Raw genomic sequence first — 19,176 nt, forward strand, 5'->3', positions numbered from 1 at the left:
TTTTTTCTAGAAGTAAATTAATGCTCATTAATTAGTGGTGGAGATCAGAGATAATTGTTGGAGAAGTGACGGGGAATCTGTAACTGTGTGTGTCAGGTTCAGATTCAGCACCAAGCGAGCGAAGAGTAGAAAAAGCTGCTGTTATCTACAGTTTCAATGAGTAATAGTAATATCACACATCTATTTATAGTGGATCACTTGATTGCTTGTTTGTAAAAGGACTCTGCAGCTCTTCCCACCAGCCTCAGTTTCTTTAATCTCACTGTTGTGACTCTCCCACATGAAACTGCTCTCGTGTTGCAGTAGAAAAAGAGCCAAACCATTTCCCTCAGGAGTCGCTGGAGACTGAAGCTGGGCTGGAAGGAGAGAGAGGATATTGGAAGCCGGACTCTGAGCGAATCTTAATGTCGCTGCACACAAAGAAAAGATCAAATCTCAAATGTTTTGTTTGCAGCTCGGTTCTGCGGCTGAAGTGCTTTGTGTTCACTAAAGAAAACCACTGACAAGACCTGGTCTCATAAATATGATTAGTGATCATATCTTAGAAATAACTTGTATTATTAGTAAAATTCTCATGGATATAAAAAAGAATATATAAAGATAGATAGAAAAAGTATTTTGGAAAATGTAACATTAGTAATTGAAAGTCTTAATTTTTTGTTTCACAGCTACAACTCCAGACCCGTTTTATTAGACTACTTCTTTTACATTTAGGACCCTTCAAAATAAAGTTATATAAAAGCTGATGCGCTTAAATTGTCCTTTCAACTACATTCTTAATGAGCTTTTAATTTGCACAGAGAATCCTGAACTCATGAACTCATAAACGTTCTTCAGACGAGCGCGTGTTGTGTTCAGTGTTTCTGATTTGAACACATGTAAAACACAGAAGAATCTCAGACAGGAAACAGTTTAGTTGGACATTCAAAAAGGTTTTCCTTTATTTTTTTTCCGTATTTTACCTGTTCTTTGCGTTACACTCCGTATAGTGAAGTCAGGCCTAAATTCCACAAACCGTCATAGTCACAACTGCAACTATTGCATAAATATAAAGCAACATACAGGTGATGCTCAAAACGTGTATGAGTCGGATGAAACACAGAAGAGGTTACAGTACGCAATGGAAAAAAATAAACAAATGCAAACATTCACAGCAAAAAAAAAAAAAAGGAACGAAAACTTTTTTTTTGTTGGTTTTTCTTCTGTCAGCTTTGGTTTTGTACGTTGCGGTCTCACGAGAACCCGGAGGAAAAACCTTTAAGATGTTTTCACATGATGACGACGAGCAGGCGTGAGACAGGGAGGTGAACTGACGCGTACCGTGAGGGTGACGACAAACGCTAATAAGGAAACAACGGACAAAAGAGGAAGTGGGAGACGACAGGGACACAAAGTGTGACTCTGGGTTTGTGTAACCCCCAACCCCCCCCCCAAAAAAATAAAAACAAACAAGAGCACCAGATTTGAGGCAATAACAAATGAGGTACTAAATCGCACGCAACCACAGAAGTAAACGTTCCACTGATGGTCGCGGTTGGTTCTGTCCTCACAGCAACAGTGTTTGTGTGCAACATGTCTTCATCAAGATTGAGAGAATAATTAATAAAAACCACAAAGGAGAAGAGAAAAAAAAATATACAGAAAAGCTAAAATAAGTTTCCAAACAATAAATATGTAGAGTAAGTTCAGAGAAGAAAAACCCAAACACACACACACACTCTCTCTCTCTCTCTCTCTCTCGCGCTCACACACACACACACACTTCTCAGTTCAGTCAGTCTGAAAAACAGTAAACCAAAGAATCCAACATGAATGTTCTGTGTGCTAAACCTTAGTGAGATCTGACTTGTCAAGGGGGAAAAAAACAAAAAATATCCCTTTTCAAGAGCTTCATACGACGACCTTAGTTCAAGCAATGATACTGTATTTATATAGAAATGATTTAATAAAATGTGCAGTGCTTAGTAATAAGGATTAAAGTCATTTATTATTACACAATCTCTGCCTCTCTAACGATCATGATATTGGCTTCGTCCCTGCCCGTTCAGAAAGAAAAAAAACACAAAAACACAAAACGCTAAACCGGTCGACTCATTTTCGACTGGAAAACAAATTAAAAACCTCATAAAATTAATTTGGAAGTGTGCTTTTTGTCAGTGCCCATACTAAAACGGATATAAAGTGTTTGATTTGAATCAATGCTGGTACATTTCCTTATACTCTTTTTATTTTAAACAACCACATGCATTTACATCTATGGATAAAGTTTTCCTTTTTTCCTTTACAATTTGAAACTCAGAAAACAAATCAAAAGGTCATTTGCATGTGTAAACCTTTCTCCTCTCCCCCCCGACTCGTGTGTTTCTCGGCGGTGGAGTTTGTCTGAGTTGAATGTCCCGTGTCTGAATGCCTGCGTGTGCCAGAGGAGCAGCAGAGTCTCTGGTGAAAGGTGGATCGCTCCTGAAGGCTTTCACAGTTTGTCCGTGTCAGAAAAGAAAAAAAACAAAAGAGTGAGAGAGGAGGGAGATGAGTCCTGCACCCCCCCCTCCCCCTGCTTCAGCTTAATCACTCGTCCTCGTCCTCCTCCTCCTCTTCGCCGTCGGACAAAGATGCGCAGGCTCGGATCTGCCGGTAGCCGTCCAGCCACTTCTCCACCATCTGGGTGACGAGTGGGTGGTTGCGGCGGCGCGAGCTCTTCTGAAGAGCCACCAGGACGCCGCCGTCGGTCACGCAGCAGTCCAACCACTCCCTCAGCAGCTTCTCCTGCTGCTCCTCATTCCCCATCTAACGGACGGGAGACAAATGGGACCATGAGAGGGCGCCACACATCACTCGTCTACATCCAGGATATTATTTACTTCTGCTGAATCTCTTTAATAGAAATGTTCTGCCAGTGTCTTCCTCGGAGCAATTTCAGAGTTTGATAAATTAACATTAAAGTTATTGATCCAGAAACTCACTTTTCAGAGGGTTGAACTGGTGTCGGTGCAGAGAAGCTTTCAATTAAACAGGTTTCATGCTCACAACAAAACACGTCAATTATCATCATCAAGCGAAATGTACTTTGAAGTGGACCAGGTGCTTACTTCCTGCGCTGAGAGGAAGTGAATGTGAAGCAGCTTCCTCTCGCTGTCGACCAGCGGCAAGAACGTGACGGTCACGTCATCGTCCGTGTTGAGGTTGGCGCCCGCGCCGCGATTGTCAAAGCCGTCGTTCTCCATGGCCACCAGCGCCGAGAAGTGGCCACGAGTGTAGCCCAGAGCGATGGGGCTCTTCCAGCAGAAACTCTGCTCCCACAGGAGAGGCAGGTACACGCCTGGAGGGGGGGGGGGGGGGGACAGAGCATGTTTAAATTCATTTTCAAAAAACTAGTGACGGGAAGTGATGTCCACTGTTGGTTGTATGTGCTTGTATCAATGTGTCTTTGTTGTGCAACATATTGTTCGAAAACCAGTTTTACAGTTGTGTTGAACAAAGAGCTGTACACACTGAGCAGGTTTAGTTTGAAAACGCTCAAACAAATCCAGCAAAATGAGCAGTGACTTCTCAATCTGCTCTCCTCAACCCCCGAGCATGTTTAAACTGACCCATAGCACCACCTGCTGTTGTGGAGGGCAAGCTGCTTGGGGTATTTGTTAGAAGATAATCAGCACAAAAAACTTTGAAAGATAGTTTCTTTGGACATTCTGCATGTTTCCCTAACCCTAACCCTAACCCTATGACATGGGTCATATGTATTGGACAGATAAGTAACTCATACTACTCATAATGGCTTGATTTTAGGAGCAGTAATCACCAAGAGTTAAGTGTCATGATTAATATCAGTCTCCTTGAGCGTTTGAGGTTCTGGAGCTTTTAAATGTATTCATTTTAAAGGCACTGCTCTTTATTTTCTGCATTTTAAGTAGCAACACTGCATCATATTTTATTTTATGAATGAATGTAAAAGTGCCCTAGATTTAAGTATAGTACTTAAATGATTATATTACTTTCTACCACTCTGCACTAACTACACAGTAAGATACTGGTTGTACACTAAACAAGAGACAGTGTTTGTCTCATGTTTCTTCTCCTCTGTAATAAACAGAGCAGCCCTCACCTCATGAACACTCTGTAACTGACACCATGCCAGTGACGCCTCTGAGAAGCTACTCTCCTCTCCCAGTAACTATTGTGTTTAACTGGGTTCACTTGGTCACCACTTAACTCCCCTCCCTCTCTATAGGCGCCCATATGCACTGGGTGTTTTACATTGGCTCCTGGCAACAGTAAATCCCGGATCCATCAGACGGGGCTTTACCACAGGCAGTTGGCCCTTGCACAGCGCTTTCATCATCCTCTGTACGACTTCACTCGGAAGGCAAATTGAATCCAGACTGTTTTTACTGCTGGCAATAAAGGTGGACCATAGGATTGTTTGACTCTGGGTTCTGATGGTTTACATATGTTCAAGTGGGTCTGGATGTGCGTGGAACATTTTCCTGCATCAACACAAGTATAAATGTTCTGCCGTGACAAAGGAGGAGGACTTGTTTAGCTTTAAACTGGTATTTTCAGTCCCACGGTACTAAAATACCCCTTACAGACACTGGACCGATGCATTTTGTAAACAGCAATTACTGACAGATCACAGGGGCAGTTATGTCATCTATGCAGACACATGTAGGCTGCAGCTATTTCATAAAGGAAGGAAGTCTCATCCTCCTTCACCCACTGGAACGGAACTGCACTCGATATTTCTAGACATTTAACCAAAACATTGTAAGTCAGTGAACTGCTCACCTTGAAAACGGGTGTACCCCAGCGTTTCGCCACGGAAACTTTTGTAATACTTCACTCCGTAGACGATAATGGGCCGACGAAGAATGTGTGCAAGAACAAAAATGTGGGTCTGCTCCAAGCTGGATCCTGGCTGTAAAGAAATAAAAACACGACACAAAAGGTAAAAACTGTTAGAAAGCCGTGGCTGTACATTCCCACAAGTTACCTCAGTTTACTCCCAAGTGCTAAAGCTCGAAACACACAATTACTGCGCTTTCCCACCCTCATGTAATAACAACCCACCCAAATACTCAGTCTCTGAGGTCACACAGAGCAGTGAGAAGCAGAGAAGTGCAGACGACAAGCAGGATGCACTTTCAGACGGCATTACAGATTAAGTATAGTGTGGTTAGCTCAGTAAAGCTTCTTGCATAATTCATACATCATTAGTGTGTCACATTTTAAAGCACATCAGGCTCCTCTCCTCCATTTCAATCTGTGTTTTCTTTCATGTGCACATACCTGACTGGCCAAGGAGAGGATGAAAGCCCAGTCCTCCTGCCACTGTTCCTCCCGCAGTGAGAAGTGCAGGCCGAAGCTCTGAGAATACCACGACTCCCACTCCTTCCAGCGAGTATAAAACCTGCAGACACACCATTTTTGTTTAGGACATTTTCTACCTCTCTGTGCAGAAATGTGGGTGGGACTGCTATTCACTGAATTCCTCCATCTCTTTTAAAGATAAGTGTGACTGGTAATTACTCATTTCAGCAAAATAGTAATATCCTCACTGAAAAGTCCACAGTTTCTTAGAAACAGACACGATAGAGACACTGGGTTGTTTTGTTCATGCAGAACAAAGCTCGGGCTTTAAAGTGTTTTAATTTTAAAAACCAAGAGTTTCCAGATCAAAGGGTGACGTCCCTGCATGAGCCGACAATGCACACTGGATTCTGGAGCTATATTCAAACGTTTGAATGCTCACTTCTTGCAAACATTTCTAAGTTAAACCTTGCAGGGATAGGTGTTTTCTTGTTGGACCCTAATGCTGCATTCATTAAGGATTTATTTTAAAAACACCGTCTGCATTAAATGTAGAGAAAAATCCAGTATATTCATATTTTTACCCAAATTAAGGTCTCGGTTTATCAAAATCATACTCCTCCTATCATATTCCTGAAAAGCAGCAAGCCAGTTCAGCAGCACCGGTTGCAAACACTTATTTTGTATTTCATTCTACTAAACACAGTTTGTATAGAGAAGATTAAAATCAGCACGCCATACTGTTCACAGATTGTATACTATAATCCCTACTCCTCGCTCTGAAGGCCTCACCAGTGGGAACAGTCGTGCAGGCTGTCATGGAGGGTCTTGCGAAGCACCGAGTCCTTGTCGTAGATGCCCCATGTGGCCTGCAGCACGGAGTCGAGCAGACAGTCCCCGGCCGTGCGGTTCCACAGGGCATAAAGCCGACTGTCTAACCTAGTCCCGAGCTCCAGGGACCAGTTGATGATGGGAGACTCCTCTTCAAGTTCTAGACAAGAGGGAGAGGAAACGTTGAGTGTTTTATCTCTCCTTAAAAACAGAAAACCTCTTCAAGTGAACACCTTGTGCCAATGAATACAAGTGAGGGTGGTCTGGGGTTGCATAGAGGCCATAGTGGGATATTTTTCAGGTTGCAAGACAGGTGATATCATGTGAAAGGACTGTTTGGGAGAGTGTGAATTACCCCTCACACCTGTAAAAATAGATTTGACATAACAGCAGCTGAATAGATCTGCATGTACAGCACAACACCAGAGGACTGAGAACATATACAGATGTGTCTTCATGTGTTGCAACGTGCACATGAAAACATCAACTGCTGCCCAGCAGAGATGAGTATCCTTAAGCTGCACAGAAAAACAAAACCTGAATTCTATCCAGCCTTCTACATTATTTTTAGACAAGCAGACGTCCATTTCAATGTATTTACAGTCATTTGTAAATAGAAACTTGTTTGGAATATGATGTAAGCCCTTTATCAGATTGTTTGGGACTTGGAGCTTTGGGAGTGGCCGAGCACTGGGACAAATGAGCTCTGTCGGGGAAGAACACACAGTATTTTGCTTCTGGGACCATGAGTTTGAAATGTACAAATGACCCTTTGTTCAGCTGTGGAGCGATTTATTTAGCAGCTTTTTAAGTTCGTAAAAACAACAAAACAAGATCAAGAAGTTTCATGTTAAATTTAAATCGCACTGCGTATTTAACACAAACATGCAACGCAGCTAGCATTGTCGCTACACGTGTGACACTGTGCATGACTTATGTGATTTTATTCTGCATTCACACCATGCACGCTAAAGAAAGGTGAAGGGTTTACAATGGCCAGGTCCTCAGGTTTAAAGCAGCGTTATCTGGTCTCGTCTTAATCCTTTAACAAGGAGACAAGGTTTTCTATTCGCTTGTGCATTTCATGTTTCTGCTGATACTCCTCACTTAAGTCCAAGCAAACACACACATTGAGGACCTTGAAGGGAAAAAGGGATTTCTGTCTCTCTTTAACCTGAGCTGCTGCAGTGTTTAAAACACTGGGATGTCTAAACAGGACCCACGAATAAGCAGCACTTAAGAATGAGAGTGTTGCAGAAAAGTGATGCCTTTTAAAAGTGTGTTTTTTTTGTATTTGTGCATGCCTGCGACTGTGTGTGTTTTGAGAGGAAGAACAATCATTCAGGGGGGGATCAGAGAAATCCCTAAAACTCAATTAGGCTTATTAGGGGAGATGCAACTGGTACGAACGATAAAGAAGAGACCTTCTGGCAAAGTGACAAGCAGGCAGGCAAAACACGGCGTTGCCAAGAGGGGAAATACAAGTAATATAACACTGCCAATACTTGGCTGCCTTCCTGTTATAGTACACAGTTTGTGAGGGGGCTCCCTGTGTTTGCCAAGCCGCCAGACCACCTTGGATCTGGTTTCTCTCTCTCTCTCTCTCTCTCACAAAGTAGTTGCATAAATATGTAAACACATTTGAGAGGTGTTACTGCAACATTAAGTGATTTCACCTTTTTGTACGTCTCGGTCCAGCACCTCATCAAACAGTTTTTCCTGAACTGCTGGGGGCAAATCTTCAATGTCTGAAAGAAAAACAAGTCAAAAGAAAGGGGGTTATCAGAGGAGACACAGGTGAAGGGAAGGTCGTATTTTATTAGATGAATTCATTCATGTAATGTTTTTTTTGTCTGATCTGGCTCATTTCAACTCAAGCCACCATGTTTTTGTTCCTTCCACAATAGTCACTGGCTTTCACTGCATGTTCGGAGCTCTTGTCAACACAGTGGCTCATTCTTTGGCTTAACTAAATGAATGCATTGACTTTGTGGAACTGAACAGAATGGCTTTCTATAGTGGCCAGGAGCCAAGGTCTGCATTGTTCTGAACACTCGGCATGACTAAAAAATCCTTAGCTTAGCTACTGGCAAAAGACTGAACCATAATAGCCATTCCACAAAATGAAATTCAACAGAAATAACACTGAATGGATGTAATTTTAAAGAATGAAATTGGCAAAAAAAAAGCTTAATATAGCATTGTTATGAACAAGAGACGTGCACCGTCGATGGGCTTGTACACTCTGCATGCAAAAACAATACTCAAACAGTGAGCCAGAAGTGGCCGCAGCCTTCTGGCAGTTGAAGACAACCATAGCATTATGTCCCCTCAGCAACCGAACAACAAGTAATTTCATACACCACAAGTAAACAAAACAAGTGTTCTATCACACACTTGGCAAGACAGACCGGGTTTCTTCAGCTACAGAGTTTAACTTTCCCCTGATACAGAATTCTGGGTTTCAAGCTATGACATCCAGATGCAGCCTGTTGTTGTTTTGGCCATATTTGTGTATTTGCTGGGGGGCGTTGCTGACCTGCAGGCAGGGTGAAGGTCACCAAGTCCGTGAGGAAATAGCAGGTAAAGTCTCCCTTGCGCTGGTGAAGAGAGGCAGCGACCTCACGCCGGATCTGCTCCGTTAGCTCCGGACACACCATGGCTGGAATACACTTGGCTGCCTGTTGGGACACCTGTAGAAATGGAGAGGAGAAGCAATATAATCTCTGTCTAAATATGAGGAGTATATGAGACAGTGGCTGAGTATTTAAAAACATTTGAATAACTACAATCAAAGCCCTGTGGTTGTTTGCCTCTGCCAAACAGTGTAGTTTCAGTCTACACACTTTTTCGTGAGGCCACCGTGACCTTGACCTTTGACCACCCACATGTACTAAGTTAATCCATTAGTCTAAAGGAACCTTGAAGCCAAATTTGGAAGGATTCTTTTAAAGTGTTTTTAAGATTCATCCTAGAGTCCAACTCAATGTTTGTACCAAATTTGGAGAAATCCCCTAAAGGCATTTTATTAGATATTGTGTCAGTAAGAATGGAACAGATGAAAACCCTAAAACATTATGCCTTTGGCCGCTGAATTCACTGGTGCAGAGGCATTCAAAAGGATATTGCATATTGGGCAATTGTAAACTATCCAAAGCCAAAAAGATGTTTTCTTCAAGAAAAGTTATAATTGAAATATATTAGAAAACCCATTATTTTTGCGTGTGCTTCCGTAGGCCACTCTGTGATCTGAACTAATTTTACTAATCTTGTCACTGATCTAATCTAAGTTGCCTCGAGGACAACAGGATGAAAAGAAGTGTTTTAGTGTTTGGCATTGAAACAGTTGTTGGCTGTGCATTTCTTCAGGGGAATGATGCAGTGGCTGCTCACTGACCCCCTCAGAAAAGAAACTGGGACAGTGACTGAGTGTGGGAGGCGAGGTGTATATGCAGATAATCTGGGATCACAGTGCTGACAGCAAGCGAGCTGCCATCAAACTCAGCACCCAGACATCAGCTTAGTGAGCCTCCTTGATGCAGACATAACAAAAAAAAAATATATAAATAATATATAAATAACCAACAACATGAAATCATTACTAGTCTAGGGAAGTTATCATATTTAACTCTGTCTTTCTGTGTGTTTGACAGAAAATGAGGCAAAGAGATGAGTGCGTGGGCGACTTCCAGCCTCTTCCCTCTCTACAAGCTCTCTGCCCTTGTGCCTCCTCTCGGCTGATCTCATTGGATGTTGAGATCAGACTTTACAAGAAAAAGCTGCATCGACGCCGACATAGACTCTGACTCATAAACAAGCATCGCTGTAATCGTACCATAACTTGATACTTTTGAATATTTTTTATATTTAACACACTCTATATGACTGAATTCTGTTGTACAGAATGACACACAAGTGGTTCTTCCAATCTAGTGCCAGGTTGTCTCTACTGACCTCCGTGAGTAGCACAGCCAGCATGTCCTGCCTCTGGAAGCGGATGGCCAGGTGAACCAGCGTGAAGCCGTCATCAAATGCCGAGGACCGATTTAATAAGCGCACCTCGTCTGATGTTAGCTGTCGTGCAATGTCACCTCCTGATGACTTGTAGGCCTCCACAGCCGCCAGGTCCCCTTCCACCACACCTGTCGGACAAAGAGCGAGAAGGAAAAAGGTCACATCGATAAACTACATTAAAGTGAAGGTTTTTTCTTTTGATGCTTTGAAATAGAAGACATTTAACTTAGAACCAATTAAACAGTGCACAGACAGGACAAAAAGGTAATACTTTGGTTTTAATCAGGAGTAGAGCCTGACAAGGATGGAGTTTTGGTGTCTGGTGGTGATATCAATATTAGGGAGTAAAGAATTTCAGAAAATAAGATATTGAAATATATTTTAAGACATTGGCAAGGATTCCTAATATGTCATTTTACCCTTATGTCAATGAAATGTAACTGAAGTTTTGATATTTTACCTTTTAACTATAAACCATAAAAAACTATACATATATTTTTAATGTAAATTGTTTATTCTATAAAATAAAAGGTTTCATTTTAGCAAACATAAATGTCGATACATATAAGTCTGTTAAAGACTAATTTTGTTATCTGCCATCTGATAAATCGGTCAGGGTTTAATTAGGAGTCAACACAAGTTCACAGTTTTAAGTGGTGCTTTTACAGAGAGCTTCAAACACATTCAACAGCACAAGGATTTAAATCTGATAAAGAAATTACAGGCATTTCAGTTTCCTTTTGATTGCATCATGTAGCTTAACCGACTGTGTTTGTTGAAACAAATCTAAAAAAGAAATTACGTTGATGAGTGAGGTTAACTCAAATCATGGCTCGACAGATTCTCCTTAGAGCTTGTGCAGGGAACACTCTGTGCTCAACCGACAAGTATAAAATGAGAGAGATCAAAATGTGCTTCATCTCGTGTCACGGAGGGAACAGCTTTAAGACGTATAAGTGGAGGGGGAAAAGACAATAGGGGGCCACTTTGTAATCTGTCAGTTATTTTCTGCCTCCTTTATCTTCAGGCTCAGATCTTAGCGTGAGGAATGAAGGTTGCGTTGGAACAGATGGATGCAGGTGTTTCCTTTTCTTTGCCTTTTTTGGCCCAATGTGCAAATATAATAACTACTACTGCTGCTTACTGACAGATGCAAAATAAATAATCTGTTTGGACAAGACCGTCAAATAGTAGAAATATATTTGACTGAGTGCAGTAGAAAACATACAATAGTCTACAGTCTTACAGTCTTACACGCTACTATGCTAAATTACTATTGCAGAGATCCAGCACATATATGATACCTTTAAAATGTGATGCTCAAGTCAACTCATTTCTCATCAACTCTGTGTTTTATGTCGTATAGAGTGAGAAAACCACGAGGTGAAGTGAACGTGGTGTGTGAGTGCAGCAGTAAACCTTCGTGAGAGGCTCCAGGATGGAGGTATTTTTAGTTTAACTCCTAATCCAAAGCAATAGCACACACAGATAAAATGTCAGCTAACAATGAAATGTGGATGGTTGTGTAATCAACTCAAAACAAGAAATGTGGTGATAGGGTGAAACCACCAACACAGCGAGATATAACCAGAGTTATTTAGGACAATAAACCATTCGGACGAGGAGGTTATTTCAACAGAGTTAAATAAATTCTCAAAGTGATCATGAATTTCAACGTGACACAGCTGCACAAAATACCTCTTTCCATTTCTAGCATATACAGTGTAATGGCCATGTAGTATTCTCTCGTACATTTGACAGCATTAAACACTGTTGAGCTTTTGTTCTCGTGTCAAAGGACCACACACAATGCTCAGCTGCATAATCTGTGGGAGAGTGAGACCGAGAGTGAGGGCGACATGGAGTGGGTGGAAGGACTCGCTGTGCCATGTGGAGCTGGCTAGCAGAGTTAAGAGATGGAGGGAGAAACTGCACAATGGGAGTGCAGTGCGATAGAGAGGGATCGCAACCACTTTCCACAAAGCACTCCATTAGCGTGGGTGTGTCTGTGGCCGTGCACTCAGTACTGTACTCACGGAACCTTTAGGCAACACAAAGGGTGCAAATATGCAAAGAGGCGTACACTTTAAGACCGACTGATGAAAGAGAATCAGGATAAGTGGTGCTGGTCTTTTCTTGCCTCCACACAGAACATGTTTCTTTTCTTTTAATCAGTTAGAGTGGTCACCTCTATCAATGTGGGAAAAAAACTGTCTGCATTGCTCAACCAGCAACTGCAATGGGTAATACACCATAAACCAATACGCAATAAACTATATGAGGGTTACTCTCTCTTAGTCCTGATTTAATTCCTAGGAGTATTTTTAAATATATTATGGGTCTTTAATTGCATCTGGCAAGGAGTTTATGTTTTCATCCATATTCTTTTGTTGCTTGGTTTGTTTGTTTGTCAGCAGGATTACACAAAAACTACTGAACAGATTTCCAGCACTATGCGATACGGCGTTTTGACCTTTTCACCAGTTTTCCTTCACCGCCATCTCAGAGGAAAATCTAAGCGACTCAGGTGCAAAACACGTTCAATGATAAAAATGATCTATGTATTAAAGTTCTATTCATCTTACGCAGCAAAGGGCAATGAATAATCGTGATGCATTATGAGTGACCAATACAAACAGCAGAAGATGTCTAGCTAAATGGCTAACTGGCTAGCAGTGCGTATTTCCTTGATCATGGGTAGTTATAGCAGAGATGGAGAAAGCCATGTATTATGTTGTAACATGGTTTAGTTATAGTTTGAATATTGTTGGAAACCTATCTGATAATATAAGTAAACAAGTCAACAAAATAAATAACATAGGTCAAGTTGTTTTTAGACATTTTAACGGAGAATTGTTACAAATGATGTCTTTAAATTTTGTTTCATAAGGGGGGGTCGGCTTTTTCCAGTTGCTGTACGTTAACAAATGGAGCTGAAAAGCTGTAACTACCACCAATGTGGAGCTGAGTTAATGTGGATTCAGTAGTGAAACAGTTTATATGCATCTTCAATAGTTTTAGGAGTATGTCCACACGAACATGACGGGATTGGTTACCAGTCTATACAGTAACTAAAGAATAACAATACAGAGATATGATGTGTTTGGTCCCAGATCACTCAGCCTTAGTTAGTCCAGTTCCCTTACAGAAAGTAGGACATGGGATTGTTTAGTGTTTGCACATTCCCCCTGTGTTTCTGTTCACGTGGACTTCCTTTGACCGGGCTCCTGTTTCCTTTCACATTCTTGAGACAGGAGCACTGGAGGCTTTGAATTGCATTGTATGAAGATATTCATGAGTGTGAGGGATTGTGAATCTATCCATGTTTGGTATCAATGTAATGGACTGATAACCTATCCAGGACATTTCCCAATCTATAGCCCTCATGTGATAAGTAAGGCTCCTGCCCCATCTGAACAAAAGAATATATACGCTCTAAAAATTGCGGAATTGTGTTTATCCAAGAAAATGGTAAAAGTTCCGTATAATATATTCTTTGTGGCAGGTGAGTGTAGAATGGTGAAGAACACCTGTTATTTGCCTGTTATATACCCTCAGTATTACAAATGCTAGGGTTTCTTTAAAACTGTCTGCTTCTCTTTGAAAAGGCCATTTTCAACACACATTGCCCTCTGTGAAGTCCGGCCCTAAGTGAGGTGTGAAGTCTCTTTAATCATTACAAGATTGGACAATGAGCCAATAAACCTGCACAAATACAGACAAGTGGGCACTTTCAGACTGACCTGCATGACAAGTCAAAAAACGAAACGTGTGGCTCATCACATTCCTCAAAAAGTCCATAGTCTCAGGCTTCAGGAATCTCGAGGGCAAAGCATTAAGCTACCCTCTCTTAAAGCAGTTTACGGTTCCGGAAAGAAACCTCTGCAGAGCTGCTGAGGTGGTCGACATGAAACATCATGAGACCTGTCCTCTGTAAACAATCACATATCTGTTTATAACCTCATAAACAGGATTAGATTGGGATGACTTGTCAATGGGCTGAAGACAGAAATGCAGACACGAACGAGCCACATGTAAGCAACAAGAGTCTAGCTTAGGGAGTCGATCTGGGGTCGTCCACGATGCAGGGGCAAAGGTTATTGCTGTTGCCAAAGAGCTGATTATATTTGAATTGTGTTGCATGGGTCGGGCTATTTTTAGTGCAGAAGGTCCCTTAGGAAACTGGAGCGTCAAGCGGAACGATGGAGCCACTGTTTACAAACACTGATGTCTATGTGTCAATGAGAGGGAAACCCACCGAGCAACTGAGCCCTGCTCTCTGCCTTTATCCTCTGAAACTGCAGTATGGTCACACCACGTTCACTCACTCAATGTTCCAGACATAATCAAACTTAATTAAATCAAAGCTACATCCTCTGTTTTAATTTTTAAAGTGTTTCAAAACTAAAACCACGCAAGTGCTATAGTTCTGTAGCGGTAATAGTCTTCATACATACTAATACATCTGAAAAAGCGAATCGCGTCACTATTCACATATTTCTCAGTTTTTGACCGTTTATACTAGAACAGAGCCCTAGAGTTTCAAACTAGACAAGAATGGAGAAGTGCAGACAGCAGACGTAAACATTACTAAGATTAATGTAATCTAAAACTAACAGGTAGTGTAGCCTGGGATAACAAATGTCCTTCTCGACTTGCTGCTGACAGATGTGGTGAGTTATTAGTGTAAATTGAGTGTCTGTCATCTATGGCATTGCGGTGTGGGTTTATTGGCAAAAAGCAATGTGGACGATTTTTTTTCCAAAACATCCAGACTGGCGCTGAGACAACTTCTCAATCAATCTGTTATTGATTAATCATTCAAGGAATTTATCAAGCGGAAATTGTCTGGTTTCATCTCCTCAAATGTGAATATTTGTCATGTCATGTTTTAAGACAGTAAATGTAATATTTATTGATTTTTGAACTATTTGTAAAAATAACCATATATACACATGTCACCTTTCGTTCTCAAAACTGTAATGATCATTTTTTCCTAAGTGATTGATCAAGAGAAGAAAAGGCAGACAATGATTGTGAAAATAATAATTAGCTGAATCTAAAGTAGATGTAATGAACATAGTGGTAAAGAAGAAAAGATTTAAGCTGTGGCTTGGATATTAACTGAATCAAGAAACAATGGAATGGAAACAGAACGAGTGAACACTTGCTTAAAGAAATTACGCCCGCCCACCATCAGACGTTCAAACCAGATGAGACTTGGCCTGAAGGGGACAAGCAGCACAGACAGGAGGGAATTCACCCTGTCACATGTAGGAAGAGATGCTGCGTCAGACCAGAAGCAAATCTAAGCACAGTGATATTTCTTTGAAATTCAGATCCAATACAAAAAAAAAACATAACTATTTATCACTGCGATATCAAATACATGTGTGGTTGTCAAATTTGTGCTGTCGGTGTTACCATGAAAACATTTTTTCCACAGAGACAGAAAGGCCGAGTGGGTGTGCAGAACAAACTCAGTAGTCATGGTAAAGACAAGAGAAAGAGTGAGACAGCGATGTGAGAGAGGAGCCTGGATAAAAAGCAATCACTAGTTTTTCTTAAAATGTTCATCCTTCCTCCCACTCCACATTCAGCAGTCGATAGTGTGGGAGGCCGGACACTTGCAGCTTGTAGGGGAGTTTTACACAAGCTGAATGCAAAGGATTTCTTACCATATAGTATATCAGTAGTATGATGGGATTCTGAATCATCTGGACTTGGCAATAAAAACGGATAGCAAAAAATGACCTTGCAGAGAGTAAAACTATATTGGTCATTCTTGCAGATTCTGTAAAAGCCCATGTCATGGTGTTGGCCTGCCTTAAATCACTGACCTAACAAAATCATATATTCTTGAGACTCACCAACACAGGCATTGAGGAAGAGCCAGTCAGTCCTTCTCATCCTGTTCTTTATCTGCTTCAGTTTTTTGAAATCCACCTCCAGCTCCTCTTTGCTCCCAATCCCTGCCCCTGACTCCAATTCAATCCTCTGAAAGTCCATGTTCATCTCCGACTCCTGTTTCGAGGTCGGAGGAGATCTTCTTTGGCTGCTGCTACAACTGCCCAACCCACCTACCACGCTGCCTACTCCTTGCCCAACCATGTGCCCAGCAACACCCCTCCTGTTGTCCCTGCCATGTTCATTAAGTCTTGAGGAAGGTTGTTGGCTCTCGGGCTTTGATGCCAGTTCGATGGGTTCAGTTAGCAGACTATTTGGTCTGGGGTGGTCGCACATCACACACTTTTGTGCCTTGGCCCAGTTCTCGCAACTGCAGGCAGTGCAGGTCCAGTGCTGTACGTGAGTGTTAAGCCTGTTACGGTCATTATATTCCTCACAGGGGTCTGTAGTTGTGGCCAAGGGAGCAGGACGGCATCCAGAGCCTGAGGTGTGGGGTGACTCTGTGGGGCTGCGTGGCTGCTGGGTATGATGTCCTTGGTGGATGGCATGTTGCCTATGTTGTTGTTGTTGAGCGTGAAGCCTCTGGCAGAGGCACTGGGTGCAACGGATGGCCCGAGGCCAGTTCAGGTAGGTACACATGTGGCATGACCACTTGCTACTTGTCTCAGGTACATCAGCAATGCGAACACGGGGTCGAGCACTGGAGTCTGGACAAATTAGTAAGCTGGAGCCCCCTTGGGGTGGGCTGTTGCTGAGGCCTGCAGGGTCCCACTGGTGCAGACTAGCATCCAGAGCTGGGCTGGTCTTGAACGGCTCCTCAGTAATGATAGCACCCCCGCTGGGCCTTTGAGCGCGGCACATGGTGCACTTGATGGCTGACGGCCAGTTCTCGTATGTGCAGTATTCACAGGCCCACTTGGCAAGCAGCTCGGTCATCGTCGCACCTCCGCTGAAGGGGACTTCCTGCCGTTCAGAGGGGCTCTCAGCTTGGAAGATCCACTCTCAAGGAGATCACACAGCAAGCACTAGTTTACAAAGACAACAAAATACAGGGCAGTTACAGCAAAAATTTATGTTCGTTATGTCAAATAAATATTTCACTTGACTACACTAAATTATCAGTGGTGGGGGGGAGAGAAATGATATATCATGTAGCTCAAAGGCACAACTGAAAAGAGCTTAACTTTCCAAGTTTTTAGTGATAAATCTCTCCAACAGTGCATCATTACACAAACCTCAGACAAAGCACTCTTTATTGGAGCCATCTGTGCCACACAGCCATTGGGACACTCACTGACAGACACTTGGGATAATCTACAGTGCTGTGTACTGTCGGTCTGGCACTTATCTGCAGCTACAACTCGCAGGCAGCAGTGTGCAGAGAGCCAGAAAGAACCGAGAGGAAGAGTGCAACAATGGCAAACACCTGACACTGGCTTTTAAAAAACACATACAGTGGGTAAACGTGTCCTACAGCCCGAGCAGGGTAACAGGAGACAAGGGCAGATGAAACCAGACACCCGGCAGGGAGGCGCGTGACTGGTTAAGACACTTTCTGATGCACTGGAATTGAATTCACCCCCAGAAGCCTCTTACCTACACATGGAAAGTGAATGATACGCAAACACATGTGCTGAATTCCGATCAATGTCATTGTACATACCATGGAGAGACTAACACAGATGACAGAGATCCAAAATGACTGCAGCTCTCACGGAGGAGCGCTGTGTTTACACCACGCCTCCAAGTTTACCAACACACCGTGAGAAATTCAACACATTACCGAGAGACAGGAGCAGGGCTCGGGGGGGTCAAAGCTAACAAAACAATACATCAACACGAGGAGCGGTGCCCACGTTAAACTCGTGTTTTAAAATCCAACACATTCAGCGGAAATAAAAGAAAGAAATCAGCTTCTGGAGTTTACGAGCAGCAATTTTTTTTACTTTTTCCCTAACAAGCTAGCAACCGCACACATGCTAATTGGTGTGTAAACAGAGCTAACAGGGAAGAGCTAGCTGTTACATGACAACCGTTAGCCCAGTGACCGGATCATGTTTGGGCTGGCTCTCTCTCTCTCTCTCCTCCCCTCCCCTCCTCCCGCCCGCCCGACCGCAACCGCTCGACGGGCCCGTGTCAACTCCAGCCAGGGGACGGGGTGGTGGAAAGCAGCCTCACCTTCGCTTGCCTCGCCGTGTTTACTTCCAAAAGACAAACGGTGTTCTTCCCCCTCCCTCCCCGGAGCTGTCTCTCTCCGCCTGTCCGCCGCCAGCAGCACCACAGAGACCCCGGGACTCAGGCTCCTCTCTCTCACTACACCCGCCGCATATTTACTTCTTCTTCTCCGGGGGGACGCCGCTCAGTTGCCACTTGAAGGTCCATACATACCGCGGAGGAAGAAGAATGACCCCCCCTACCCCTGGTCCCGGCCGCTTTTGACGCTTTTAAATCATCTTTTTTCTTGTTTATCCTTTTTTAATTTCCAAACACCGAGCTGACGGAGCTTCAATGGCGGCGAGAGAAGCAGCGGAGGGAGGCTGGAAAACACTACGAGGGAGAGAGAGGAGAGAGAGAGGAGAGAGAGAGAGAGAGGGAGAGGAGAGAGAGAGAGGAGATCCGAGGCTGGATCAGGATTTACCACCTGGATCTGCCGGGCACGCCCATTGGCTGGCTGGCGTGTATCCCCCGACGCGGACCAATCACAGGCCACGTCTCTCGTTGCCTGCTGTTAAAAGGCTCAGTGAAATCAAAACAGCCTCGACAAGTCACAATAATAAAACCCGAAGGTGATTTTTTTTCTTTTTTTTAAGTCTCGACAGGATCAGTTATTTAGAATTAAATGGTTTTTTTTACTCGAGCATCGTTATAAGTTGCATCTCCCACCAGTAACCACGTGGTGTCCCCTCACTCAAAGTGGGGCTGAGGGGATGATGTCATCGTAAAAAAAAAAAATACTGCAGCAAGCAGTCTGCAGTAATGCATGACAGCTGGAGCGACTCTTTCCAGCGATGGATTATCGTTATTGTTATGGATGAGCATCTACAGGCCCCCTCATCGACATTAAATCTGCACCAAATTAAAGATTTACTAAATCACTGGTTCATAGGCGACATGTTATGC

The 19,176-nt window shown here is 42.9% G+C and overlaps 1 protein-coding gene across 5 annotated transcripts; it reads right to left on the reverse strand.

Moving 5' to 3' along the window:
• Positions 1-911: 911 nt before the first annotated feature.
• Positions 912-18,674, reverse strand: zranb1b (zinc finger, RAN-binding domain containing 1b). 5 transcript variants are annotated; one of them, XM_035172575.2, is made up of 10 exons: positions 18,445-18,674; positions 16,020-17,081; positions 10,090-10,277; positions 8,675-8,828; positions 7,812-7,883; positions 6,097-6,295; positions 5,284-5,404; positions 4,783-4,912; positions 3,087-3,316; positions 912-2,784 (listed from the first exon to the last, which is right to left on the reverse strand). In XM_035172575.2, exons 2-10 carry the CDS (start codon positions 16,990-16,992, stop codon positions 2,566-2,568), a joined length of 2,286 nt encoding a protein of 761 aa, XP_035028466.1. In that variant the 5' UTR covers positions 16,993-17,081; positions 18,445-18,674; the 3' UTR covers positions 912-2,565. The 5 variants fall into 5 exon arrangements, with proteins under 5 accessions (XP_035028466.1, XP_035028465.1, XP_035028464.1 ...); XM_035172574.2 differs by having other exon boundaries at positions 18,391-18,674; XM_035172573.2 differs by having other exon boundaries at positions 18,235-18,674.
• Positions 18,675-19,176: the final 502 nt, after the last annotated feature.

Source organism: Hippoglossus stenolepis, chromosome 12, assembly GCF_022539355.2.
Source record: "Hippoglossus stenolepis isolate QCI-W04-F060 chromosome 12, HSTE1.2, whole genome shotgun sequence".
In the NCBI taxonomy this organism is placed as follows: domain Eukaryota; kingdom Metazoa; phylum Chordata; class Actinopteri; order Pleuronectiformes; family Pleuronectidae; genus Hippoglossus; species Hippoglossus stenolepis.

Excerpts from the sequence above, each read along its gene's own strand:
- zranb1b (XM_035172575.2), bottom strand. The coding sequence starts at position 16,992 with ATGACCGAGCTGCTTGCCAAGTGGGCCTGTGAATACTGCACATACGAG. Across the intron at positions 4,913-5,283 it reads TCCTCTCCTTGGCCAGTCAG|CCAGGATCCAGCTTGGAGCA; the intron begins GTATGTGCACAT and ends ATTTCTTTACAG. Across the intron at positions 3,317-4,782 it reads GGGGTACACCCGTTTTCAAG|GCGTGTACCTGCCTCTCCTG; the intron begins GTGAGCAGTTCA and ends CCCCCCCTCCAG.